A 27,809-nucleotide genomic window follows, 5' to 3' on the forward strand; every position below is an offset into this window, starting at 1 on the left:
GATAAGTTTGAAGTGTCGTGGCTGTCTCTTCAGAACAGGGCACACCTCAAGGGGGTTATATCTGGCATCTCGTGGGAAGTCGATTTTGAAGAGATGAAAAATATTCCTGGAGTGATTAATGAACGTCGGATGAATCGTGTGGTGAATGGTGGAAAACAGTCTATCTGTTCTAGTCTCTCCCTACTCAAGTGCAGTTGGGATATATAAACTACATAGTCAGAACATTTATCCAAAGACCAAAGCACTGTGATCATTGTAAAGCTTTTGGTAATGTTTCAAGTGTTTGCAGAAGGGAGGAGCAGAGATGTCCAAGTTGTGGAAAAGATCAAATCATGTGTTTTAAAAGTGAGGAAAATGTGACATTGCAATTGTGGTGGGAACCATGAAGCCACGTCTTTGGAATGCCCAACCAGGGTGAAAGAGAACGAGGTGGCCAAAGTCGGGGCTGTCCAGAGCATTTCATATGCAGCAGCTGTTAAAAGTGTTGAGGGTTTGAACGGTGCTCCTGAAGAGTCCATGGTGGTGGATAGGCCTTCACTAAAGGCTGTAGGGGTTGCCTTTCAACAGCAGGACCCTGACATTTTCAAGGTTAAGAAGGTGGACTTTGTGGCCTTTATAGCTATAGTGATTAATGGCACTGCCAAGGTGAAGAGGAGGTCCAGGAAGATAGATATTATTGTGGATGCGGCGGAGGGGTTCCTGGGACTGAAAGATTTCTTGGCAGAGGAGTTACATGGAATATTGTCACATGCCGTACCACCCTCTGAGGCAATATACCTTTTCGGGTTGTAGTCCGCCATAAAACCCACAGAAGAAGAATAAGATGTAGATATTTTTGTCAAGGTCCTGTTACTATTTAAGATGTGCGTAAACGCCCCTCTTTCCATCATGTACACCACTTTTGAGACAGAAACAGACAAAATAGTAAAGGGTGGTCTCACAAACAAAGAGATTCAGTATGTCAATAACACACAGGTTACCTATTCTTCCCCCGTAATTAGAAAGGGCTAAACCTTCAGGTTCTTGGGTCTTACAGACCTAAGACGAGTTAGTGATAATTGACCCCTCTGTCTTTGATCCAGGGGACTTAAGTGCACTTACCTGACCTATGAGCCATAAGCCGTAGTCCACCACCTGCTGAGGTGAAACTGCCTGAAAGAAAATGTGCATTATATTTTTGGTAGAATCCTCATAACTTCCCCAATTTAGTTGGAGTTGGTATAAGCAGTGGCGATTTTAGCATGTAAATGTTGGTGGGACAAACTCCCCAATTTTTTTTTGTTTGCATGCCAGCAAAGCCATTACACAACACAACACTAAACACTACATTAATTGCACTATAACGATTGCAAATGGTGCCCACAAAATGTTAGGGCCTACATAAAGCTGTCCCAACAGCAGAGTCCCAACAGCAGTCCCAACACCTTACCACTGCTACACCTGGCTATCAGCGGTATCTTGTCTGGCAGCGAAATGGTTCATTCAGCCTCATTTACCGCCTTTAAAAAAAACATAGCTGATATGGCTGACTTGCTTAAACAAATGTGGTTTGTACCGACAATTGAGATGTACAAACTATGGAATAAGTGGATGACGAGCGGATAAGAGAATATCCGTAATTTCGATTAAGACATTAACGAGCGAGCTAGGACGGACGTAGTCAATATAACTATTTGTTCAGCACTTTTGAAATGTACAGCAACAGAATTCAGAACATGGGCTGTTTTTACAGTATTTTCCCTGTACACCAAGTCAGAACCGTAGGATAAATGAAGGGGGCATATAAGTAGACAATGAAAGTGCTTACAATATTCAATGATGAAAATGTATACCAAGAAGGAGAGTGATGGAGTGCTGCTTCAGATGACCTGGCCTCCACAATCACCCGACCTCAACCCAATTGAGATTGTTTGGGATGAGTTGGACCGCAGAGTGAAGGAAAAGCAGCCAACAACTGCTCAGCATATGTGGGAACTCCTTCAAGATTGTTGGAAAAGCATTCCAGGTGAAGCTGGTTGAGAGATTGCCAAGCGTTTGCAAAGCTGTCATCAAGGCAAAGGGTGGCTACTTTGAAGAATCTCAAATATAAAATATATTTTGATTTGTTTAACACTTTTTTGGTTACTACATGATTCCAAATGTGTTATTTCATGGTTTTGATGTCTTCACTATTATTCTACAATGTAGAAAATAGTAAAAATAAAGAAAAACCCTTGAATGAGTAGGTGTGTCTAAACTTTTGACTGGTACTGTATATATATATATATACATATATATATTTTTATATATGTATATACTGTATGGTATGTATGGTACTGTATATATATATATATATATATATATATATATATATATATATATATATATTAGCTAAACAGGTGTGGCTCAAAACAGGCGGGTTCGCCACTGGGTATAAGTATAATGACTGTCGCTGGTTGACACTAGTTGAAAACCATGATAGCCATACATAAAAGAAGGATGGGCCTTGATACCTGGAGGTTTCGCCACCTCTATCTACCTCTGTTTATCACTAGGACCAGAGGGGTTTACAACAAAGCAGGATCAATGAGTTAGCCATCGAACTTGCATAAATATTCAGAATATTTTTTTTACATTTTATATGCTTGAAATGCGTATGGTCTAATTGAGTCGACAACCAAAAACACATACCTAAGTTTAATGAACCAGAAAATCATTAGTTATTTCTGGTTGTTTATCAAAGTTGGCTAACTCATTATTCCTGCTTTGTATTATACCCCTCTGGAGGGGCCATGTTTTTATTGGCTTGGTTAACCCATTTTCTTATTCTTCCTTGTTTTCTCTGGCCTTTTCCATACTCCACCTATAATGCTTAGTGTTATTGGTTGATTGACTGACACAATGTTCATTTTCAAAACCCACAGTGTGTTATAGGGACCCAACACTGTGAAGTGGTCAATTTATCAACACCTTGAAAAAGATGGTCCTATGTACAGTATGAAAGTTTGGATTTCAACACTGTGTTTTGAATCTAATACAGAAAGGCTGTGTTTACACAGGCAGCCCAATTCTCATATTTTGCCCAATTATTGGGCTAATTGGGCTGCCTGTGTAAGTATGTATGTAAACGCAGCCAAAGTGCGTTTGAATCAAAATGCATTCAGTTTCTTTTGTTTCACACAGCAAACATTATCTCACTGATCAAATGAATACAAACATTCTTACAGCAAAAGAGGTATGTATTTTAGATTGTACTATAATACAAGTCACCAATTTTCAGTGAGTTCCTCTGGTGCAGTTTTAGGGGGTTAAGTGCCTTGCTCAAAGGCACAACAATAGGAGGTACCATCGAGGATGCTGATTATGTTTCTTGTCTATTTATTGTCTATGTGCTTGATTGTTGTATGTGTGAAGCAACACCACACCTTTAACCTGATAACATGGATTCGATTTGATCAACCACATCAAGAGAGACGTCTGGATAGACTGGCGCCAAGACGTGTGTGTTACCATCAGTCCCCGAATTCACCTGTAAATGAAATCAAACTACTTCAATGTTCAGATGGCCAGAACACCCATGGACAGAGGCACAGATCCCCTTAAAACAGAGTGGCATAGTACCACTCTTCAGCTATAGTCTTGTCCTCACATTCCACTTTGTCCACACACACTTTATCCATAGTGATCTCCCTGGCTTGACACGCACCCTCCCCCCCACTTGTTTGGTTCATCCATCTATTTTAAAGAGGGGATTTTCCCCTCGGCTAGAAATATACTTTGCCAAGAGCCCCTGGTTATTGGATTAAGTGTTTTGACGCCCCCCTCAACTCTCTGAGCCAGTAAAGCTGCTGCCCCGAGACCAATCTAACCTTTGCCCTAAATCAAGGTTTAGGCCGAGTGGGTGGCGGGCCGGCCGCGCTAGTGAAGGGATCTTTTGATTGACGGAGAGATAGACAGAGGAGAGGCTATGGAGGCTTTGATGGTTTATGTCAGGACAGAGCGGTGCCAAAGCAACCGAATGGCCATGCCATCCATCCTATTAGTCTGTTTGTCAAAGATACATGCCATGGTAAATATAGTTAGATTTTGTTGATGATCAATTATTTGAGAAGGAGACAAGTCAAGACGCTTGACCGGGTGGATTCAGTTTATAGTAAGGCAGTTTATTATGAGACAAAGATATTTGGCTGAGCGTGCACGGACTCCTTCGTTTAGCTCATAGGGAACTAGCAGAAGAGAGCCCCGAAACATAGTATACATCCAATTTATACAATGAAATAACAGTGTGTTGACGTTGAGTCTAGTAGGTCCGCTCTCCTGACTGGTCGATGAGTGGAGGGACGGTCCACTCTCCAGGTGGTGTCGACTTCCCATTGGCCCTTGGCAGTGTCCTTTGTCCTCGGAGTCCAACACACCTAAGTGTGTGTGTGTGTGTATTTCTGGTAATTCGTGTCTGGGTGCTTTCGATATTCATGGAATGTTGTTCTTTACACCAGTGGTCAGTTCGTGTGGCTAGGGCTTAAGTCAGCCATCTGTCTCTTGGTGTGGTCGTGATTGGTATCAGTTGGTTGCTCAATATGTCTCTGGAATTTTGTTGTGTGCTGTTGTGAAACATGTTGTGCAAATGCCCTCCTTATATATCATTAGGTAAAACGTTAGATTATCTTTATTACAGTTTATAAAAATAGTTGGCAATTGGATCACAACAATGGAACATGGAACGAACTAGCCATGGCAGGCTATATAGGCAACTCCATTCCTGGCCTCAGACTGGGCAGGCTTTTGGTACAGCCCTTTTGTTACAGCTCAGCTCTTAAATACCGGATTAGACTAATCATGATCTTCATTTAAGGCCATGATTAAATTGAAGACCATAATTCATTAATTAACCGTTTCTACAGACAGTGAGTAACGTGGCCGTGGCAGGCACACAGCGATCGAGGCCTTCAGTTACTGTTCGATTGAATGTTAAAAAGGCAAAACGAGTGACCTAAGCGACTTTGTGCGTGGTATGATCATAGGTGCCAGGTGCGCCGGATCTACTATCTCAGAAATGGCCACCCTCCTGGGCTTTTCACACACGACAGTGTCTGCTCCGACAAAACCCAGTTCCTTTTGCATCATGCTGATGGCAGAGTCAGGCTTTGGCGTAAGCAGCATGAGTCCATGGACCGACCCATCCTGTCTGCTGTCAAAGGTACAGGCTGGTGGGGAATGTTTTCCGAGCACACGTTAGGTCCCTTGATACCAATTGAGCAACGATTGAACACCACAGGGTATCTGAACATTGTTGCTGAACAAACCCAATAGAGCATCTTTAGGATGAGATGGAATGGGCTGTACGCAGAATGAATGTACCGCCGTCCGATCTGCAGCAACTGCGTGTTGCCATCGCGTCAGGATGGACCCACATCCCTTTGGAACGTTTCTGACACCTTGTAGAATCCAAGCCCTGAAGAATGCAGGCTGTTCTGGAGGCAAAGGGCGGGTCTGACCCGGTTCCTGTACCTAATAAACTGGCCAGTTTATATTTTTGCTTGCTGACTCTTAGTGATCAGTTGAATCTACCCATACAATTGTATAGATTTGTCATTTAGGTGAACTATCCATTTAAGTGTGGATCCAGACAAACCAGAACACTGATCTCACATTCATATATGTACTAACCCAGATATGTACTTATATTATAGGTAGCCTAGTGGTTAGAGTGTTGGGCCAGTAACCGAAAGGTTGCTAGATCAAATCCCTGAGCTGACAATGTAAAAATCTGTTGTTCTGCCCCTGAACAAGGCAGTTTAACCCACTGTTCCTAGGCTGTCATTGTAAATGAGAATTTGTTCTTAACTGACTTGCCTAGTTAAATTAAAAAAATATTAGGTCACCCAGCGTACAGAACAAGCTTGAGAGTACATGATAATTATCTGCTACACAAACTCATTACCTAGCTTATGAGGAAACACCCTCTTATAGAACACAAGTCAAAGACCCCTCTAAATTTGGCAGGACAAAACTATTTTCTCTTCTTCCAGGAGCAGTGGAGGCTGCTGAGGGGAAAACGGCTCACTATAATGGCTGGAACGGAGTGAATGAAATGGCATCAAACCATGTGTTTGATGTATTTGATACCATTCCACTAATTCTGCTCCAGCCATTACCACCAGCCCGTCCTCCCCAATTAAGATGCCACCAACCTCCTGTGTCCAGGAGAGTCCATTTTCTCTTCCCTGCCTTCCATTAAGCCTGTTTGTTGTTTTTAATATAATACTTCTTGCCAGGTTAACAGGATATCAGTTGTTTGACGGTATCCTCTGAATAACACAGCAATAAACTGTATTTGAGCCCCCTCAATATAAAGCTAATTCATTTTTGTTTAAGTCGTAAAACAAAAGCTCCCATTTTTCTCTTATTGGGAAACCAAATTGTGGTCACACACAGGACATGGAAGCTAGAGTACAATTATGAATATCTACCTTTGCATAGTAGTCATCGCACATACTTACATCGCTGTGTCTCTACGATGGAATATGCATTGTGTGCATGTAGGTTCTTAAGTGTGTTTAAATGTATGCTGTGTGATTTGGTTGAATAAGAGTGTCAGTCCAAACAGGTCTACTGGTACATAATGTACATCACAGGAGGTTGGTGGCACGCACCTTAACTGGGGAGGACGGGCTCATAGCCATGGCTGGAATGGACTAAATAGAATGGTAATCGAACTTATCAAACATACGGTTTCTTATGCGTTTGATACCATTCCATTACAGCCATTATTATGAACTTTCCTCCCCTCAGTAGCCTCCTGTGACGTACATACTGTACTCTCCTTGTGGGGACCTGAGAGTAAATCTGTTTGTCTCCATCTACAGTTCACAGTAGGAACTGTCCCAAGATAAGAGGGAATGGTTGGAGAGACTGAAAATACTGCAATTGCGCCTCCCAGAAACGTAAAACACAATGGATCACATTCACACTGCAGGGCTACCATCTAAACGATTTAGATTACTAGTAAACCTATTGACATTTCCAAAATTGAAAGAGCCTGAAGAAGCTGTTCACACAAGGAAACATGTATTAGCAAAATAACGAAATGAAAATGATTGACCGTAAGGGCATTTTTCTAAATTAAATCACACCACACAAGAAATGTTAAATCACATCCACTATGTCAGATTTAACAGATGAGCAATTGCATTATTCTTTTTTATTTTACTTTGGACATTAATAGTTTGTAATATACAGGAGACATAACATGCTAGGTGAGTGCATTTCAACTGCTTGGCATAAAACAGTGCTAATTACCCATCACACATTTAATACTGCTGGACTCAAATCTCAGAAGAAAATGTAAAATACTGCACTAGCACAAGAACTATTGAAGTCGTTCAATGTGAGGGGAGATTGGGGGTGATTGAGCCAATATATGTCTGGCATCCACGCACCAATGTGTAGATGGGAAGCCTATTGAGAGAAGAGGTAGAGAGAGCGAGAGGTTACAAATCAATTAATTATTTTAGATGCTGCAGAAATAGCATGTCTCGTGGCGTATTTATTTTATTTAAGGGAGTCATGCTGAGAACAAGGTCTCTTTCACAGATGAGCCCTGTAAGTATAATGTAGAATATGTTTTGGCCTATAACCCATTATTCAAGTCCCTAGTAACTTAACTTACCTGCTTTTATGGCCAGTCACCACAGACCTAAGGCCCCCGGTGGCGATGGATATGCATCTTGCGGCTGAGGGTGCGGGCCAGTCGGTCCACGGTGGTGCCGATGTGGCCAAGCTCTTTGCTGGAGACGAGGCCGTCAATGTTTCCGCTGTACCACAGCACCCAGCCCCCCAGGGACATGAGCACGAACAGTGCTCCTGTGTACACCAGGAGGTCCCCAAAGTCCCTGCCTTTGATAGTCAGAGGGACAAAGACTCCCACCAGCAAGGCGGTGCCACCCAGCAAATCCATCAGCACTGCAAAGGCCAGGGCCAGTTTACAGTGGGACAGGCCATCACAGAGCCCCATGGTCACACCTGAGAGAATGAGGGAATCAGAAATCTGACCTGGGGTGCTACAAGTTGACACAAAAAAACTGGGTAAAGAATAAGTGCATCAAATAAATTCTAGGGAATATGAAAGGCTACATATAATTTATCATCTACATGAGTTGGATATAAAAGTGGTTAGTATTAGGTTACAAAGATTTAAACAAAGTTTGTATGGGATAAACAGGAACCCATTGGTCAAAACGGGTTGAATCAACGTTGTTTCCACCAAAACAATCAATGTAATGAATTTAAATCAACGTGGGAAACTAACTGGATTTCCAAAAGTCATCAAGGTAAGAGATTTTCGTTTCTTTTTCACCTAACCTTTAACCTAAATCCATAGACAAGATGACATTTTTGGATGATTTCACGTTAACTCACAACTCAACCAAATGTAGCCTAAATCAACTGAACGTTGAACTGAGATGGCACCAGTGGGAAGGCACTATTTTATAACATCAGAATAGCCTAACTAATTACATTTTCACTCCAAAGGAACAAAGACGATAGTTAGGCTAGGGAGGCTACGTTGTTTTTAAACCATTGGCTTTCCATAGTCGGCGTACAAGTTGCCCTTTGTCTGGAAAATATGTCATGTTTTTACTGAAATTGATGTCGAATCCGACATCGTTGAATGTTTTTTTTTTTATTATTATCAAAAATAGTTATCTACCTGGACAAGTTGTTTAATCTTCCGGAATTCGAACCCACCTTTTCACTTTTTGTGTGTTTTTCTCAACGACCACTTTACCCCTCCCACAATTTCACCTGAGCCCCGCCCACAAACGGGATGAAAAAATTGTATAAGACATGGTTATCATTGATAGGCTAATAAGGCTTGGACATGCAAATACAGTAGTTGATGTGTGAAGACACGATGAAGTAGGTACAATGTTAGTTTCACTGTAATTCTTATACATTTTCATTAGCCATCAGGAAGTCCGAAGCGTTACAAGTCGTACGCATGTGCGCTTGAGGAGAAAAGCTGACGAATTTACCTGATGGGGAGCGGATGGTTATTAACTTTAATATTAACTTGCGTCTTTTTATTTTATTTTTTTGCAGAACGAGGTAACAACTAATGCAAACGATTCGATGACCTTTCATGCGAAAACATAAGTTGTTTTTACATGAATCTTCATTTAGCTACATTTCAGCTTTGTGCAACCAATTTTGGAGCAGGTGAACTTACTAGATACAACTCATATGGCGAAATTGCATTTTAATATTAAAGTTAATTGTTTTACAGCTGGTGACATCACCGTGTCGGAGGACTAACGACTGTTTTAACACTTTCCGTACAACGTATGATCCATGATGGTGCTTATTATAATGTTACAATGTTGCCATATGTAGCCTATCACAGATTTGCAAAACAACACTCAGCCCATGAAAGATGACTGATCCTCGGACAAGCACGAGGAATGCAACAGGCACTTTAACTTGTCTTCCTCCTCCGGTCTAATTGTTATTTTACTAAATTACTATAAATCCGTATATATTACTGCATTTACTATAGAAATTTATAAAACCAGGGTTAGCCTACTCTCTAGGCACTTATATTTAAAGAGCTGCTTCTCCCTTTCTAGTTGATCAAATAACATAATTCTTAATTATGTGTCACTACCATTGACTGTGGTCCCTAAAGGTCTGTATAATGTTGTGGATGGATGTGAAGTCTCCTTCCCCTTTGAGGAGAACATACAGAATACTAGTGAGTTAAGCAACCCCTTATAAATATGTTCTCTTATGAAATGTCAGATAGTTCCGGGCTACTGGAACACAGGCAACATGATCTGCATTTTATTGATTCATGTCACTAATTGGCTAGAAATTCCACAGACCTGGAGGGTGGAGGTAATTAAACTACCATCCCTCATGAATAGGGCTCTGCATAATCACCTCTTGATACCTTCATCAACTCAATAATGTAATTATGGTGTCATAGGTCAAGTGGTCAATAACTTCTCAGTGCATACCACCTGCTTCTGCCCATCACCTACAGGTTTAGAAACTAATGGGGGTTCCTTTCCTCCTATAAGTTTAGACATCAAGGGATGGGAATGTAGACGTGAAGTTATTGACCTTCATGGGGATTCACTTACCAAAAGCTATAAGGCTTTGGTCACAGTCATTTGGCTCTAGCTTCAGAATGGTCCCCGTCCCCCCCCCCCCCCCCCCCCCTACATCAGCTCTTGAAGTATCTTGTTCATTGTCCAAAGTGGAGATTGTGGTTGAATAATTTAACAGTGGCTAATTGCAGGATTACTGCGTTGAGGCTCAGAGAAGAGTTCTTTTTTTGTTTACCAAGAGATTTCTGTTCTCCCAACCTCATTTTTTTTACAAGGAAGAAGAGATGTGTAAGAAAGGTTTGTAGTCTATCACAGTATTAACTAAAAGCCACATTTTGTGATGTAGCCTATTACAGCAGTTACATAGAAAAATAGTGTTGGCTCCATCCTGAGTCATCCATTGGTTGGGCATGCTGTTTATGGTAATTGGATTATGTTTTGATAGCCATGAATCAAATACTATCTTTCATTCAGTTAGATGGCACAGCAGAATGATGATGTGAGGTGTTGCTGCATGATTCATGGATGGTAGAAGCACTGACATATTGCAGACACTGCATTCCTCCGTTTGAGAAGAAAATGTGAATAATTTGAGCACATATTGTTGTTTTGATGGTAGAGAAAGTTAATGGACATGCACGCCGTTCTGAGCCGTGGTGTTAAAGAAACTCCACCTGTACATGTTTTATTTGTTTTTATTGTTGAACCATTTGTTAATACCTGAATCTTTTTTTCTGTCTTTTATTTTTTTTCACGTTTTGATAGGTCAGTGAAAGCAGTGTAACCCATCTGCTGTACAATAAAACAATATCATTTGTGCAAAATGTAGTTATGGGTTTTTGTAGTTGGTATGTCTTCCTAGATATTAAATTGATCAGAAATGTGCATGTGTTTATTACTAATTGGCTGGCCTCTGAACAATTTTCCAGAATTTCTCTGCTCAGCACACACACTGGATTAGTATTATTCCATGCCGACAGAGGGCATCCTAATTCCTTGTGTCCAGTCTTGATTCAAACAGATGTTTATTTGTAGCCTTGGTAGCTAAACTAACAAGATCAAGTCATTAAATCTAGGTCCAAAATGTCGGATTTTGATGAATTCGAGAGACTGTTGACTGAAAATAAGAAAGGTGAGTGTTGTTGCACATTCATCCTACATTAATGGTTAATTTTACCATCTACAGTAGCTCCAATAGATTATTTTAGCTCGCTATCATACCGGTAGCTCCCTGTCACTGCATTGCTGCTAACTAGCTTGCACAAGGCCTATAAGGTGTTTACCAAAACAATATTATGACAAGAGACTCACATGCTTGCTTGCACCTCTGCTGGCAATGTATAACAAAAGGGTACTGTTTGACACGCTATCCATACCTGAATAGCTAGCTACATCTGCAGGATTGACTAGTGACATTTTTTTATTTGGGAGCCACATTTCTTAATTGCGACCTGTCCATTACTTTTTGACTTGTGCTGCTATTAACTGCAGCACGCTGACTATCCGATAGCTTATCTAAAGGGTACTGTACCAGGACACACAACTGTACATTAATGCAATGTAGAATAAGGGAATAGTGTTACAGATATGCCTACATATCGTGCTTGCTCTGCATGTTGATGGAGTGAATTTTGAATTGCCTTTTAACTCCTCTAACGCTGTGTCTTTGTCAGTGACTCTGCCCTACTCGCTTATTCTTCCTCCCTCCCCCTTTTAGAGCGGGACAAGGAGAATCGGCACGGACGGCGCACACTGTCCCGCAGTCGCAGCCGAGAGAGGAAGAAGAGGAGCTGGGAAAGGAGGAAGAGCAGGCCGAGCCCCAGCGACAGCAAGGACCATCAACACAGGCGCAGGTGGATACCGCTGTTCAAGTATTTGAAATGAGACCCATTCCCATTTTGTGTGAATAGTTGTCAGCTTTGTGGACCATTGACTTGTTTCAACTATTTCTTTCCCCCACCTTTATGCAATAGTAAACGGAATACCCATGTTTTAACTGTCATTTCAGCACACAGACTCAAAAACAATCCCAAGAGACTGTTGTGAGGTACAGTAATACAGCGGACAGTGACTTGCATGACACCTTCAAAGTATAACTGCTAATTATGAGTCAGCTGTCCATCTGTTGGTTATGTACTGTACTTGGTGGTTGTTGAGTGTACTAACGTTAGAATTGCTTCTTAATACGAGGTCAAGGTAAGGGGAGACGACTTGGATCTGTAACTGTCTTAGAGGCTTGCTTTGAAATCCGTACTTATATTTTGGTCGATATCTCATGTCTAATTCATATACAAATGTGACCATGTAGATGCCAGGAAGATAGAGTTCTGAGAGGAATGTGTTACAACTATCCATCCAAAATGTATATTTTTTAGTATCCCTTTGATTCCCATACTTTTGTGCTATTCGTTGTCCTCTGTCCACACATTCTCTGCATTGCAAGGCTATATGTCCATCTCTCCTGTCCTGTCCCTTACTGTTTCTCTCCGGCAGTCGCTCTCCAGCTCTGCACAGAGAGAAGAAGAAAGTGAGGAAGTACTGGGATGTTCCGGCACCAGGCTTCGAGCATATCACCCCCCTGCAGTACAAGGCTATGCAGGGTCAGTTCGGCAATACTTGTCAGCTCTCACTATAATAGTGTCACATCACAGTCCGTATATTGTCTGCTCAAAAGCAAAGGCTGTTGATGTGATATTGTATGAAAGTATTCAACTCAGTCCCTCTATCACTTCATACATATACAGTACATGTCAAAAGTTTGGACACACCTACTCATTCAAGGGTTTTTCTTTATTTGTACTATTTTCTACATTGTAGAATAATAACGAAGACATCAAAACTATGAAACAACACATGGAATCATGTAGTAACCAAAAAAGTGTTAAACAAATCAAAATATATTTTATACTCTTCAAAGTAGTCACCCTTTGCCTAAGTGCAATCCAGATGGGATGGCGTATTGCAGCAGAATGCTGTGGTAGCCATGCTGGTTGATTGTGCCTTGAATTCTAAATGAATCACCAACAGTGTCACCAGTAAAGCACCATCACACCCCCTCCATGCTTCACGGTGGGAACACACATGTGGAGATCATCCGTTCACCTACTCTGCATCTCACAGAGACACGGCTCGTCACCAAATTTGAACTCATCAGACCAAAGGACAGATCTGCACCTGTCTAATGTCCATTGCTTGTGTTTCTTGGCCTAAGCAGGTCTCTTCTTATTATTGGTGTCCTTTAGTAGTGGTTTCTTTACCGCAATTTGACCACGAAGGCCTGATTCACACAGTCTCCTCTGAACAGTTGATGTTGACATGTCTGTTACTTGAACTCTGTGAAGCATTTATTTGGGCTGCAATTTCTGAGGCTGGTAACCCTGGGTCTTCCTTTCCTGTGGCGGTCCTCATGAGAGCCAGTTTCATCATAGAGCTTGATGTTTTTTTGTGACTGCACTTGAAGAAACTTTCAAAGTTCTTGACACAACATAACTGATTGTCTCAAACGCATTAAGAAGGAAAGAAATGCCACAAAATAACTTTGATCAAGGCACACCTGTTAATTGAAATGCGTAGCCTAGTGGTTAGAGCGTTGGGCTAGTAATCAAAAGGTTGCAAGTTTGAATCCCCGAGCTGACAAGGTACAAATCTGTCGTTCTGCCCCTGAACAAGGCAGTTAACCCACTGTTCCTAGACCGTATTTGAAAATAAGAATTTGTTCTCAACTGACTTTCCTAGTTAAATAAAGGTAAAATAAATAAAGCTGGTTGAAAGCCAAGAGTGTGCAAAGCTGTCATCAAGACAAAGGGTGGCTACTTTGAAGAATCTCAAATATAAAATATATTTTGATGTGTTTAACCCTTTTTTGGTTACTACATGATTCCATATGTGTTATGTCATAGTTTTGATGTCTTCACTATTATTCTACAATGTAGAAAATAGTAAAAATAAAGAAAAATCCTTGAAAGAGTAAGTGTGTCCAAACTTTTGACTGGTGCTGTTCATAAATATATATAGTCATACATAGTCATACAAAACATTAAGAACAGCTTCCTAATATTGAGTTGCACCCCCCCATGCCCTCAGAACAGCCTCAATTTGCCAGGGCATGGACTCTGCAAGGTGTCGAAAGCATTCCACAGGGATGCTGACCCATGTTGACTCCAATGCTTCCCACAGTCGGGCGCAACTTTCACTGGGGACGGGGACATGAGCCGCCTCCCCCCCCACACACATTCTGAAATAACAGTTTTATAATTGCACTGTGATACAAAATGTGGCTCCAGTGTGCTTTAGTACCATGTGGATGCCTCAGAGCGGTAGGCTGTTTTCCGGTTTCAGACAGCTGGATTTAGGCTTGCATGGACACCACAGAACGTGCAGACAGGCTGTGTGAAGGCAAAGCTTCTGAAAGGCTGGCGTATAAGACCAGCAAGGGAGAGATGATCAGAGGCAGCTGCTGTCTGGGTTTTTTCTCTGAGTAGTAAAAGCAAGCAGAACATAAACTGGCTACTCTTTAGTTGACTAATCTAGCTGGCAAGGTTACTGCTGTTTGACCGAATTTGTTTATTTTTATTCAAAATGCTGAGCTAGTAGTGTAACTGACATGTTACGTTAACCAATGTTTAATCCCCTCTCGACTGAAATGAATGAACTACTAGCAGCTAGTTAATTGTAAAATTGATTAAACGAAACTAGATCATCAAATTTTAAAATGTTCAGGGGAGAATTCCACGGAGCTCAGTAACTAAAACAATTTCTACCATGACCTGTTCTAATTTTTGGTACTGTTAGAAGCAAATGAGAATGGGACCGTAATTGATATTTATTTACCGACCTGACTAAAAAAGAAGAGAGAAAATGGCATTTTACCCAATATGGCCTTATAAATCAGTGTATACCAGTGTTTAAGCCTACGCAAGGTCAATGTCGGCCAGCCAACAGCGCTGTAGCGATCACAATGATGTGTTAGATGTTTTATCTACACAGAATAATATATATCACATTTACATAAGTATTCAGACTCTTTAGTCAGTACTTTGCTGGAGCACCTTTGTCAGCGATTACAGCCTTGAGTCTTCTTGGGTATGACGCTACAAGCTTTGCACACCTGTATTTGGGGAGTTTCTCCCATTCTTCTCCTTAGATCTTCTCAAGCTCTGTCAGGTTGGATGGGGAGCATCGCTGCACAGATATTTTCAGGTCTCTCCAGAGATGTTCGATGGGGTTCAAGTCTGGGCTCTGGCTGGGCCACTCAAGGACATTAAGAGACTTGTCCTGAAACCACGCCTGTGTTGTCTTAGCTGTGTGCTTAGGGTCTATGTCATGTTGGAAGGTGAACCTTCGCCCTAATCTGAGGTCTTGAGTGCTATGGAGCAGGTTTTCATCAAGCATCTCTCTGTAATTTGCTCCGTTCATAGTTTCCTCGACCCTGACTAGCCTCGCAGTCCCTGCCACTGAAAAACATCCCCCAGCATGATGATGCCACCACCATGCTTCACCGTAGGGATGGTATTGGACAGGTGATGAGTGGTGCCTGGTTTCCCCCAGACGTGACGCTTGGCATTCAGGTAAAAGAGTTCAATCTTTGTTTCATCAGACCAGACAATCTTATTTCTCATGGTCTGAGAGTCCTTTAGGTGCCTTTTGGCAAATTCCAAACAGGCTGTCATGTGCCTTTTACCCAGGAGTGGCTTCCATCTGGCCACTGTACCATAAAAGCCTAATTGGTGGTTGTCCATCTCCACAGAGGAACTCTGGAGCTTTGTCAGAATGACCATCGGGTTCCTGGTCACCTCCCTGACCAAGGCCCTTCTCTGCCGATTGCATAGTTTGAATGGGCAGCCAGCTCTAGGAAGAGTCTTGGTGGTTCCAAACTTCTTCCATTTAAGAATGATGGAGGTCACTGTGTTCTTGGGGACCTTCAATGCTGCAGAAATGTTTTGGTAGCCTTCCCCAGATCTGTGCCTCGACACAATCCTGTCTCGGAGCTCTATGAACACTTCCTTTGACCTCATGGCTTGGTTTTTGCTCTGACATGCACTGTCAACAGTGGGACCTTATATAGACAGGTGTGTGCCTTTCCTAATCATGTCCAATCAATAGAATTTACCACAGGTGGACTTCAATTAAGTTGTAGAAACATCTCAAGGATGATCAATGGAAACAGGATGCACCTGAGCTCGAATTCGAGACTCATAGCAAAGAGTCTGAATACTTATGTAAATAAGGTGTGTGTGTGTATAAAATATATATATATATATTTTATACATTTTCAGAAATAGCTAAAAACCTGTTTTCACTTTGTCATTATGGGGTATTGTGTGTAGATTAATTAGGAAAACAAAATATTTGATCAATTTTAGAACTAGGCTGTAACATAACAAAATGTGGAAAAAGTAAAGGGGTCTGAATACTTTTCGAATGCACTGTATATACAAAAGTATGTTGACACCCCTTCAAATTAGTAGATTCGGCTATTTCAGCCACATCCGTTGATGACAGGTGTATCAAATCGAGCACACAGCCATGCCATCTCCATAGACAAACATTGACTGTAGAAGGGCCTTTACTGAATTGCTCAGTGCACTAGCTGCCTCGGTCAACTAACGTCTAGGAGCAACAACAGCTCATCCACGAAGTGGTAGGCCACACAAGCTCATAGAACGGGACCTCCGAGAGTGCTGATGCGCGTAAAAATCGTCTGTCCTGGGTTGCAACACTCACTACCAAATTCCAAACTGCCTCTGGAAGCAATGTCAGCACAATAACTGTTCCTTCACGAAATGGCTGAGGAGCCACTAAGATCACCATGCGCAATGCCAAGCGTCGGCTGGTGTGGTGTAAAGCTAGCCACCATTGGACTCTGGAGCAGAACTGTAAAGTTTGGTGGTGGAGAAATAATGATCTGGGGCTGTTATCCGTAGTTTGAGCTAGGTCTCTTAGTTCCAGTGAAGGGAAATCTTAAGGCTACAATATACAATGACATTCTAGCGGATTCGGTGCTTCCAACTTTGTGGCATTCAACTTTGTAGCAGAGCCCTGACCTCAACCCCATTGAACACCTTTGGGATGAATTGTACTGCGAGCCAGGCCTAATCGCCCAACATCAGTGATCGACCTCACTAATGCTCTTGTGCCTGAATGGAAGCAAGCCCAGCAGCAATGTTCCAACATCTAGTGGAAAGCCTACCCAGAAGGGTGGCTGCAGTTATTGGAATGAGATATTCGATGAGTAGGTGTCCACATACTTTTGGTCATTTAGTGTACCTACCATAGCCAGTTCAGCTCTAGCTAGCCTCTAGCCATCTGTCAGGTAGCAGTATCTAACAGCTTATGTGTGTATGGAAATGTTTTGTAGACTTTGTTTTGTCCCGTTTTAACAGAAGTAAATTTGAACCATTGTATCATTAGCTAGAGCTAGCCAAAAGTTGGGTAACGTTAGCTAGCTAGCTCACTAACCTTTGCTATTATTTTTGCCTCAATCACACTAGACCTGAATCAAATGATTAAACCAGCGGCCAAACGATTGAAGGCCGATATATTTATTCAGCGTAATGTGAGTTTTTATTAGTCAGTAAAGCAATGTAACGTTATTCAACTGTTAGTTTCCCTAGTTAATTCCCTACTTTTCACAGTGACACATTATAAACAGCTCTACAGGCTACACTGCCATGGTGTACAGTCAGTACACAACACTATGCTCATCATATCCCAGCAGGGTCAGGCAGCCAGGGAAGACCAGTCTACGGAGCTTAGGTGAATTTTGCAATCAGTGAATGGATACAAAGTTCCATCTTGAGTTGATGGGTAGGCTACAGTCTGGGAATAATGGTCATTTCAATTATTGAACCATTGATTCTATTCTTGGATAATATAATGTATAAATGTACACCAAGGTAATTCTTTGTCATGCCTCATCTGAGCAGGATCAGATGGTGACGGGTCTCAGCAGGGTCAGGCAGCCAGGGAAGACCAGTCTGTGACAGTGCTGAGGAGAACTTTTGCAGATGCAACACTTTATTCTCTCTGTGAAGCAAACACTGGACAAGGAAGAAGCTTCAAAGATTTAAACTATTTTAAGGCAGTCTGACAAACATTTCCAAACTGTATCGAGGGTTTTCCCCGATGATGCAAAACAGGTCAAACAAAAATGCGAGGAAGACCTGGGAGACACTATTGATGATGATAAATGGATACAGATGTGTTTGAATGCCCAGTCATGTTCATATAATCTCAGACATAAATTATTGCAGTTTATGATCATCCATATAACATATTATTTGCCAGTTAAATGGAATATCATGCACTCAGATTTGTCATTCTTCTGCTGGAGGTGTAAAACACAAACGGGGACATATTTGCATATATCATGGTCTTGTGAAGGCTGGCTGAATTCTGTCAAAGACTATGTTCTTTTATCTCAGCATGTCTACTGATTCTCACTATTTGTTTGCTTATAAATGTTGATACTGGAGACTGTTATCAGACGAAACTGTAACCTAGCATTTATAGAGGCTAAGACATGCATTGCCATTAATTGGAAGGTTGGTTATCCTCCGATAATGTCACATTGGAAGATATGCAGCACTAGATTTGATTTATTTCAAGATTAAGGGTATACTGTGCAACTTTCATAAGGTCTGGATTCCTTATGGAATACTGTACAAGAAAAGGAGTCTATTGAAAACCTATTTCGTCAATCCCTAGCTTCTGGGCTGCTCAGTCCTGGCCCTGGGGGTCTGCCGTACTGTTGGTTGTCACACTGGCCTTGGCCTAACACACCTGAAACCAGTAATGGATGTTTCACTAAGATTCTAAAGCTGAGTTGGGTGTATTGGTTTCAGGCGCTGCAGGGCCATGGGCCCCTAGGGGGCAGGACGGGGTGACCCAGCTATATTGTGTGCAAGTAAAAATATCTCTACAGTACTATTAGGCCTATGATACGAATGATATGAGGGATGTACTGTTTCTGTGTGAATGTGTAGGAGGTGTATGTGTGTTTTTATTAAATGTTTGATTTCCAAACCTTTCCCTTGAGACATAAAAGATGGGAAGGAAGTTGTGTTGGGGAGAGAGTTTAGTTATTGATTAGACTGGTGAGGGTTGGGGGTGCAGGCGACTCGGGCTGGCTGGGTGGTCCGGCTGAAATTTGATATAGAGGATATCTTAATAAAAAGTATTTTGTACTTTATTTGTAAGAATTTGTTAGGCTATTGGTTAGATATGCAATTCAATATTGATTATTGATCTATATTGAACAAAAATATAAATGCAACATGTAAAGTGTTGGTCCCATGAAATAAAAGATCCCAGAAATGTTCCATACGCACCAAAAGCGTATTTCTCTAAAATGTTGTGTACAAATTTGTTTACATCCCTGTTAGTGAGCATTTCAACTTTTTCAAGATAATCCATCCACCTGACAGGTGTGGCATATCAAGAAGCTGATTAAACAACATGATCATTACACAGGTGAACCTTGTACTGGGGCCAATAAAAAGACACTCTAAAATGTGCAGTTTTGTCACAAGTTGTGCCCGTGCCCACAGTTGTGTCAGGTTGGCTGGATGTCCTTTGGATGGTGGACCATTCTTGATACACATGGGAAACTGTTGAGCATGAAAACCCACCAGCGTTGCCGTTCTTGACACAAACCGGTGCGCCTGGCACCTACTACCATACCTCGTTCAAAGGCACTTAAATCTTTTTTGTCTTGGCCATTCACCCTCTAAATGGCACACATACACAATCCATGTCTCAAGGCTTAAAAATCCTTCTTTAACCTGTCTCCTCATACCTCATAGCTTTCACCCTGGAGTCACCTGATCAGTCTACGTCATGGAAAGAGCAGGTGTTCAGTATTTCTTCTCCGTTGGGAGTCATATCTAACGTGAGTCCATGTTCCTTTCTCAGCTGCTGGCCAGATCCCAGCCACGGCCCTACTGCCCACCAAGATAACTCCAGAGGGGCTGGCCTCCACCCACACTTCTGTACCTGTGGTGGGCAGCCAAATGACCAGGCAGGCCAGGAGGCTCTACGTTGGCAACATACCTTTCGGAATCACAGAGGTAGGTAATAGAGAACTGCTATCCATTCCACACGACTGTGTTGTACATAAGGCCTAAAATACAGTTAAAGACTAACGCCACAACCCTATGAGATATGGGTAGTAAAACTCTGCATTTCATCGTAGCTACTGTGCCATAGCATCAGCCTGGTCGAGAGCCTTCTACATCTGCCTTCCCCACTGCAAAATGTATAGTAAGTGACTCTTTCGTGTGATCGTCCATGTTGTGTCAATAGGAGGCCGTGATGGATTTCTTCAATGCCCAGATGCTCCTCGGCGGTCTTACCCAGGCCCCTGGCAACCCTGTTCTAGCTGTGCAGATAAACCAGGACAAGAACTTTGCCTTCCTCGAGGTGTGCTCAACTAAAATTTATTTAATATAAAAACAAAATAGCATGAAATAGATCATGGACGGCAGTTATCAGCTAACTTGCATTGCCCTGTAACAGTTTCCTTCCTGACTGCTGAAGTTTTGTTGACTTCTGCATTCTTCTGCAATAGCACGTCATAATGTTGACCTTCTCTCTACCTGTTCCTCTTCCAGTTCCGCTCGGTGGACGAGACGACCCAGGCCATGGCCTTTGACGGCATCATCTTCCAGGGTCAGAGCCTGAAGATCAGACGGCCTCACGACTACCAGCCCCTTCCCGGCATGAGTGAGAGCCCCAGTGTCTATGTACCAGGTGGGTCTTTCCATAGGACATCCACGGCTTGTTGACCCTGTCGAATCCTCTGATTTCAATTCAAATGTACTTAACCCTATTTCTCACTGTTGCTTGGATTAGGAGTGGTTTCGACCGTGGTGCCAGACTCAGCCCACAAACTCTTCATCGGTGGCTTGCCAAATTATCTCAATGATGATCAGGTCAGACCTTTCTAGCTCGTTGAAGTCCTTCTTTCTAAGTCTCTAGCATGATCAATAAATGTTATGCTACTGTTTTATTTAAGGTTGAGAAGAATTTGATTCAGTTCCAACAATGTTACCTGATAGAGCAATCTGTTTTCCTGTATTCACACCCTGCCTTCGTCACCTAGGTAAAAGAGCTATTGATCTCCTTTGGCCCTCTGAAGGCCTTCAACCTGGTCAAAGACAGCGCCACGGCCCTCTCCAAGGGCTACGCCTTCTGTGAATATGTGGACGTCAATTTGAATGACCAAGTCAGTGTCAGATATTGTACCTGTAATGCTGTGCGCAATCTTGTTATAGACTTGAGGTTAACATAAGGTCATAGACTCTTGGGCTGCATGTCAATAGTCCAAAGTGGCTACCCTGTGTTCCTTCTTTCATCTGCACTGATCTGCTATACCTGGCCAAGTGAAAGCAAATCTCATAATAGTCTTCTGCCATATTGCTTTCACCTATCCAGCCTTTGCAGATCAGTGTTGTTGTAGGAAAGGAGGTGAGAATAGGAAGCACATTTTGAGTGGAAAGATGGCAGCAAATCCCAAACTCCTTCTATAATTAAAATGTCTATATTGCCAAGAATGAACTTTTATACTTCCATGATCCCTCTTTCACCACCAGCAGGATACTGGGATAGGCTACATTCTTTACTTGCTAGATTCATTTGGAAGAGTAAAGGCTAGTCAGTTGTACACCTGAATGCATTCAACTGAAATGTGTTTTCCACATTTAACCCCTCTGAACACCCTCGTATTATGTTTTCTACACTTCAGCGTGAAAAATGTGCAGGTTGCCAAAACCTCCCAAATTTCTAATGATATTTTTTGGCTTTGATTTTACGCCCTCTGTACTCATGGTTAAATCCTGCTACAGCTGTATCTTGGCCCCCCCTAGAGGATAAACAAGTTGCCCCTCACAGACTCCAAGACATAATCAATTCTGATATCCCGCTCAAACATTGCAAATTCAAATTTGGACCTATCATCTCACAACTTATTTCAGTCTGGTGCCTGGTTGGTAACCATACCAAAACCAACCTCACTATCCTCACCTTCCTTTATTTCACAACCATGCTCTCCACCTGGGTGGTCGTCCTCTCTTTTCATCAATGGTCTGAAAGAGGGATTCCTACTATCTCAGATATCACTGAAGGCTACTATCTGTGTGCATTTCAAGACCTCCAGAAGCAATTTAACTTACCTGGTACTTTCTTTTTCGTTTATTTACAACTCCGTTCTGCTTTGTGCGCATATGTTCCTTTGGGAGGCACGAATGGTCTGTCCACCCTATTCACAAATGATTTATTCATATTAGTACACAGGGACTGGTCTCTAAATGACATTCTCTGCTACTTAAAATGACTCACAAACCAATCCCTTCCCTAGCATCATGGAAGAAAGAACTTTCCGTATGTAGTACTGTGACTAATTGGACTAGAGTTTGGTCCAACATATCAATTTCATCAAGAGACCCCAACCACCAATTTATACATTACAATTTTGCCCATCGAACGTACTGTACACCATGCAAACTATTTAAGATGAAAGCTAGACAAACCCCAAATTGCTCATTGTGCCCTCCGGGGGCTCCTGGAAAATTGTTTCATATGGTTTGGGAGTGCCCAGTGGTTTTACATTTCTGGAGTTGTGTTTCATCCTGTCTTTCTGACATAATGAGTAGAAATGTACCATGTTCACTATTTTATTGTTAAATGATGACACTAGACCTATCTGTCAAACAGCATTGTATTTGGCTGGCAGCCTCCTCATTCTTTAAACAGTCAGCAGTGGCTGCTATCATTCATGGCTATTATTGACATGGAAATATCTGTAGGACTGTAGGCATGCATGGGGCGAGTGAAAGAAACATATTTGCTCTTTCATCAACGTTATGACTCTGTAAAAAGACTGCTATCTAACTTCGGGTTCGGGAAGTCCTGTGGGTGGGATGGGAACTGTTTGTCTTGTTCGGTCTGGTCACTTGTTTTTCTGTCCATGTGTACCTGTTTTGTGTACCTTTTATTACAAATAATTTTTAAAAAACCATTTGATCACTGTTCTAACTCTGTTTGCTGTCTCAGGCCATTGCAGGGTTGAATGGGATGCAGTTGGGGGACAAGAAGCTCCTGGTCCAGAGAGCCAGTGTTGGGGCCAAGAACGCAGCTCTGGTGAGTACCAGAGATGATAGACTACCACTTTACAAATGGATGGTGTTCAATATAAGACAGAGATGGGGGGAAAATGAGTGATATTTTGGGGTAAGTTAGGACCTAACTATCCCCTCTGTTTGAAATGTTCTCTCCCATTTTGTGCCTTACTGAACACAAGCCTTCTTCAATCCACCTCCGCTGACCTAAAACATCAAGCTCTGTTTCATTTCAGGACAATCCAGAGCTGATTAAGGAATTAACTAAGCATATGCACCACTGGAAAGTAGACAGTATTATGACAAAAACAAGTTGGCAATTGAATAATAACTGTTTCATTTAAAAAATTAAAAAATCTTCCATTTCCTTCTGTGTTTTTACACCATAAACATTCTAAAACGTTTTCTAAAAGTATCTCATGTTCTTTCAACCTTCCCAATAACCAACACCTCTCCCCACCCCCACCCTTCCCCACCCCTCCCCTCACCAGACAGGTATGAACCAGACCCCGGTGACCCTCCAAGTGCCAGGCCTGATGCCCACCTCCATGGCCTTGCTGGGTGGCCTGCCCACTGAGGTGCTCTGCCTGATGAACATGGTGGCTGTGGAGGAGCTGCTGGATGACGAGGAGTACGAGGAGATCGTGGAGGACGTCCGCGGTGAGTGCAGCAAGTACGGTCAGGTGAAGAGCATCGAGATCCCCCGGCCTGTGGATGGCCTGGAGGTCCCAGGCACTGGGAAGGTGAGGAGGGGGAGGGGAATAGGGGTACCTGGGTATTAGGATGGGATAGGGCATGGGGTGTTTGTTGCAGTGTTTTGAGGAGAGTTTGTGTTGTTGTTTCAAAGTGAATTTGTTCAGTTCAGGTGAAATTATTGAATCTCCTTGGGGAAATGTGTCTTTTGCCTCCCATCAAACAAGCATAGCAATTCATAACTTATCACTCTTGCCTAGGCTTGTGGTAATAGTTTCCAATGCAATAATCCCTTTGTGTGTGTGTGTGTAAACATGTATCATAGTTGATTGCTGTAGAATTACATTTAACATGGTTGTCTGGTTCCATACAGAATGGCCATACACCCACTTTCCTATCCTTTCTTTCTTTCCCTCTCTCTCCCTCCCTCAGATCTTTGTGGAGTTCATGACCCTGTTTGACTCCCAGAAGGCCATGCAGGCGCTGACAGGCAGGAAGTTTGCCAACAGGATGGTGGTGACCAAGTATTGTGACCCAGACGCCTACCACCGCCGAGACTTCTGGTAGACCTGAGAACCAGAGAGAGGGAGAGAAGCAGAGTTTCATGTTATTTATGTAATGATATGAATATTTATGAGCATCACAACACTCAACTTTTTGCACTTTTTTAGAGGAGGCGTAGAAAGTTCATTTAAGGCCACTTATCACTGTAAAATCAGCAGAATTGGTTGAAGTATTACTTTTGTCCTCGTCGCTTATAATTATATGATTTCATTCAATGAATCAAGTTCAATCATGATTTTAACCATTTTATTTTGTCCATGCCTGAGCTTCAGGTACCAGTTGTTTATTGTTACACCAAATGACCAAAAGTATGTGAACACCTGCTCATCGAACATCTCATTCCAAAATCATGGGCATTAATATGGAGTTGTTCCCCCCTTTGCTGCAATAACAACCTCCACTCTTCTGGGAAGGCTTTCCACTATTTGTTGGAACATTTCTGCGGGGACTTGCCCCAAGAGCATTAGTGAGGTCAAGGCACTGATGTTGGGCGATTAGGCCTGGCTCGCAGTCGGCGTTTAATTTAATCTCAAAGGTGTTCAATGGGGTTAAGGGTCAGGGCTCTGCGCAGGCCAGTCAAGTTCTTCCACACCGATCTCAACAAACCATTTCTGTTTGGACCTTGCTTTGTGCATACGGGCATTGTCATGCTGAAACAGAAAAAGGCCTTCCTCAAACTGTTGCCACAAAGTTGGAAGCACAGAATCGTTTTGAATGCCATTGTATGCTGTAGCGTTAAGATTTACCTTCACTGGAACTAAGGGGTTTAGCCCGAACCATGAAAAACAGCCCCAGATCATTATTTCTCCTCCACCTAACTTTGCAGTTGGCATTATGCATTGGGCAGGTAGCGTTCTCCTGGCATCCACCAAACCCAGATTCGTCCGTCCGACTGCCAGATGGTGAAGCATGATTCATCACTCCAGAGAACTTGTTTCCACTGCTCCAGAGTCTAATGGTGGCGATCTTTACACCACTCCAGCCGACGCTTTGCATTGCGCATGGTGATGTTAGGCTTGTGTGTGACTGCTCAGCCATGGAAACCCATTTCATGAAGCTCCCGACAAACAGTTCTTGTTCTGACGTTGCTTCCAGAAGCAGTTTGGAACTCGGTAGAGAGTGTTGGACACAACCGAGGACAGACGATCTTTACGCGCTATGTGATTCAGCACTTGGGCGGTACCATTCTGTCAGCTTGTGTGGCCTACCACTTCGCGTGTGAGCAGTTGTTGCTCCTAGACGTTTCCACTTCACAATAACAGAACTTACAGTTGACCGGGGCAGCTCTAGCAGGGCATAAATTTGATTAACTGACTTGTTGGAAAGGTGGCATCCTATGACGGTGCCCCACTGAAAGTGACTGAGCTCTTCAGTAAGGCCATTCTTCTGCCAATGTTTGTCTATGGAGATTGCATGGCTGTGTGCTTGATTTTATAAACTTGTCAGCAACTAGTGTGGCTGAAATAGCCAAATCCACAAATTTGAAGGGGTGTCCATATATATACAATTTTCAGAACATCAACGCCACTAATCGTGAAGTCTGACTCATGTCTGAGGGGACATGCAAATACTGTAAGTGTGTGTGTCTACATTTAACTTATCATCACCACCCTCTTTTGATAACAAAATGTCTGAAAATGATGTAATGTTTTGACTTTGTGGCTCTGGCACCAATTCTCAGTGGGCAACCCCCATTCCACAAGAAACAATATAGTATATTAACAGGAAATACCTGATGAACCAGGCCAGATTCTGTAATAGAAGGCTCTCACCCAATCAGAGGTACTGTGACTGCCTCTGAAATTGATACCGCTGGGTCGTGTTCATTAGGGCACACCGTAGCAAAATGTTTTGCAACAGAAAACAAATGTGTATTTCTTATTGGAAAAGTTCAGATCTCTCTGTTTTCTTCAGTTTGGTGCCTAATGAACATGACCCTGAACTCTCCCCGCCCACAGCTTCCCTCTCTCTCTCTCTCTCTCTCCTTAGAAAATCTGCTATACAGCTAAAAGCCTTTTTCAGAGTTATCACTGCCCTGCCTCGACCCTTGGTTGGTTTTGTAAAACATTATTGGCATTGACTTACAATCACTAGGTAATGTTATTTATTATTTCACTGTAAAATCATATCTGCTGTATTTTTGTATTATGTTATTATATGTTTCAATTGTAAGTTTCTATTTAACCCAGTTGAGCTCTCATGGCTTTGCCTCAAAGTGAGATCTCTTTAGGACCCAAAGAGGCATGTGGATCTGCACGTGTGAGGCTTTCTGATGGGTGACATGAATTCAGGTTTATGACAGGCGAGACAATATAAAAGTTAAGATAATGTAGATAATTTGTATGTGTGGGTAGGCTCTATGAAACAATATGAATCAATTACATACCCCTTTCTTCCACTTCCACTCCTCTTTCCTATTTAATCGTTTTCATTGTCTATACTACAAGCACCACACTTGGAGGAACCTGTCTGACATTATTTTCCTTTCTATTCCCATCCCCTTCTCCAAGACCTTCCGTTGCTTAGAATTACATAATGGATATTTCTTTTGACAGGTTTTGCGCTCCAAATGCTGTAGTCTCCTGAGGATTTTTCGATGATTTGCATTACCGAACCATTTCCACATCTAAGACTTTTGTTGTTTTCCTAAACAGGTTGAAAGATTATGTAAGAAAATGTATTTGTCTCTGTCCTTATACTGTGAACAGGTTAGCAGGTGAGAATTTTTGCACTCCGTCACTTCCCTCAACGTTGTAAGGTTGCATTTTTTATTTCCAGGTCTGAGTGATCATATTAAAACAGATGTAATGTACTCTGATGCCTGTCTGATCTGTTTCATGTCTACAGGATATTGAATCAGAATTTTAGTGTGCGTGTGGCTCATCCTTGGTATTTTATGGAGCCAACTATTTGGGTTCTGCTCCAAGGAGGAATATTTTTTATGGTGAATGGAAAAGTGGATCAAAAGGTGTGATGGAACAGTGTCCAGAGACTCCATATAAAACCAATGTGTATCAATGAGGCTCCAGAGTGGTGCAGCGGTCTAAGGCACTGCATCTCAGTGCAAGAGGCGTCACTACAGTCCCTGGTTCAAATCCAGGCTGTATCACATCCGGCCGTCATTGAGTCACATAGGGCGGCGCACAATTGGCCCAGCGTCATCCGGGTTTGGCCGTCATTGTAAATAAGAATTTGTTCTTAACTGACTTGTCTAGTTAAATCAAGGTAAAAAAATATATATAAATAAAATCTAGATTCATGTAATCTCTCAAGCTAAAGTTACTGCTGAATTGCTGTCAAGTGTTCCCAAATGGGCAAAGGCTTGAATCTGTCTTTAATTTCCCAGTGC

At 42.2% G+C, this 27,809-nt stretch overlaps 1 protein-coding gene and 1 pseudogene across 4 annotated transcripts; one reads left to right on the top strand and one right to left on the bottom strand.

Annotated features, from left to right (window-relative positions):
• Positions 1-7,144: 7,144 nt before the first annotated feature.
• Positions 7,145-8,784, bottom strand: LOC106588287 (transmembrane protein 238 pseudogene; annotated as a pseudogene). 2 transcript variants are annotated; one of them, XR_014382975.1, is made up of 3 exons: positions 8,728-8,784; positions 7,649-8,001; positions 7,145-7,437 (listed from the first exon to the last, which is right to left on the bottom strand). The product of XR_014382975.1 is annotated as a transmembrane protein 238 pseudogene, transcript variant X2 (transcript). The 2 variants fall into 2 exon arrangements; XR_001324622.3 differs by having other exon boundaries at positions 8,690-8,781.
• A 2,312-nt stretch (positions 8,785-11,096) lies between these two features.
• LOC106588451 (splicing factor U2AF 65 kDa subunit) lies at positions 11,097-27,272 on the top strand. 2 transcript variants are annotated; one of them, XM_014177465.3, is made up of 12 exons: positions 11,097-11,220; positions 11,806-11,941; positions 12,097-12,135; positions 12,582-12,688; positions 20,001-20,155; positions 20,391-20,507; positions 20,699-20,837; positions 20,940-21,019; positions 21,190-21,312; positions 23,139-23,225; positions 23,695-23,946; positions 24,329-27,272. In XM_014177465.3, the coding sequence occupies exons 1-12, from the start codon at positions 11,172-11,174 to the stop codon at positions 24,461-24,463; spliced, it is 1,419 nt and encodes a 472-aa protein (XP_014032940.1). In that variant the 5' UTR covers positions 11,097-11,171; the 3' UTR covers positions 24,464-27,272. The 2 variants fall into 2 exon arrangements, with proteins under 2 accessions (XP_014032940.1, XP_014032941.1); XM_014177466.3 differs by lacking the exon at positions 12,097-12,135.
• Positions 27,273-27,809: the final 537 nt, after the last annotated feature.

This window comes from Salmo salar, chromosome 27 (assembly GCF_965601325.2).
Source record: "Salmo salar chromosome 27, fSalSal1, whole genome shotgun sequence".
NCBI classification, from domain to species: Eukaryota; Metazoa; Chordata; class Actinopteri; order Salmoniformes; family Salmonidae; genus Salmo; species Salmo salar.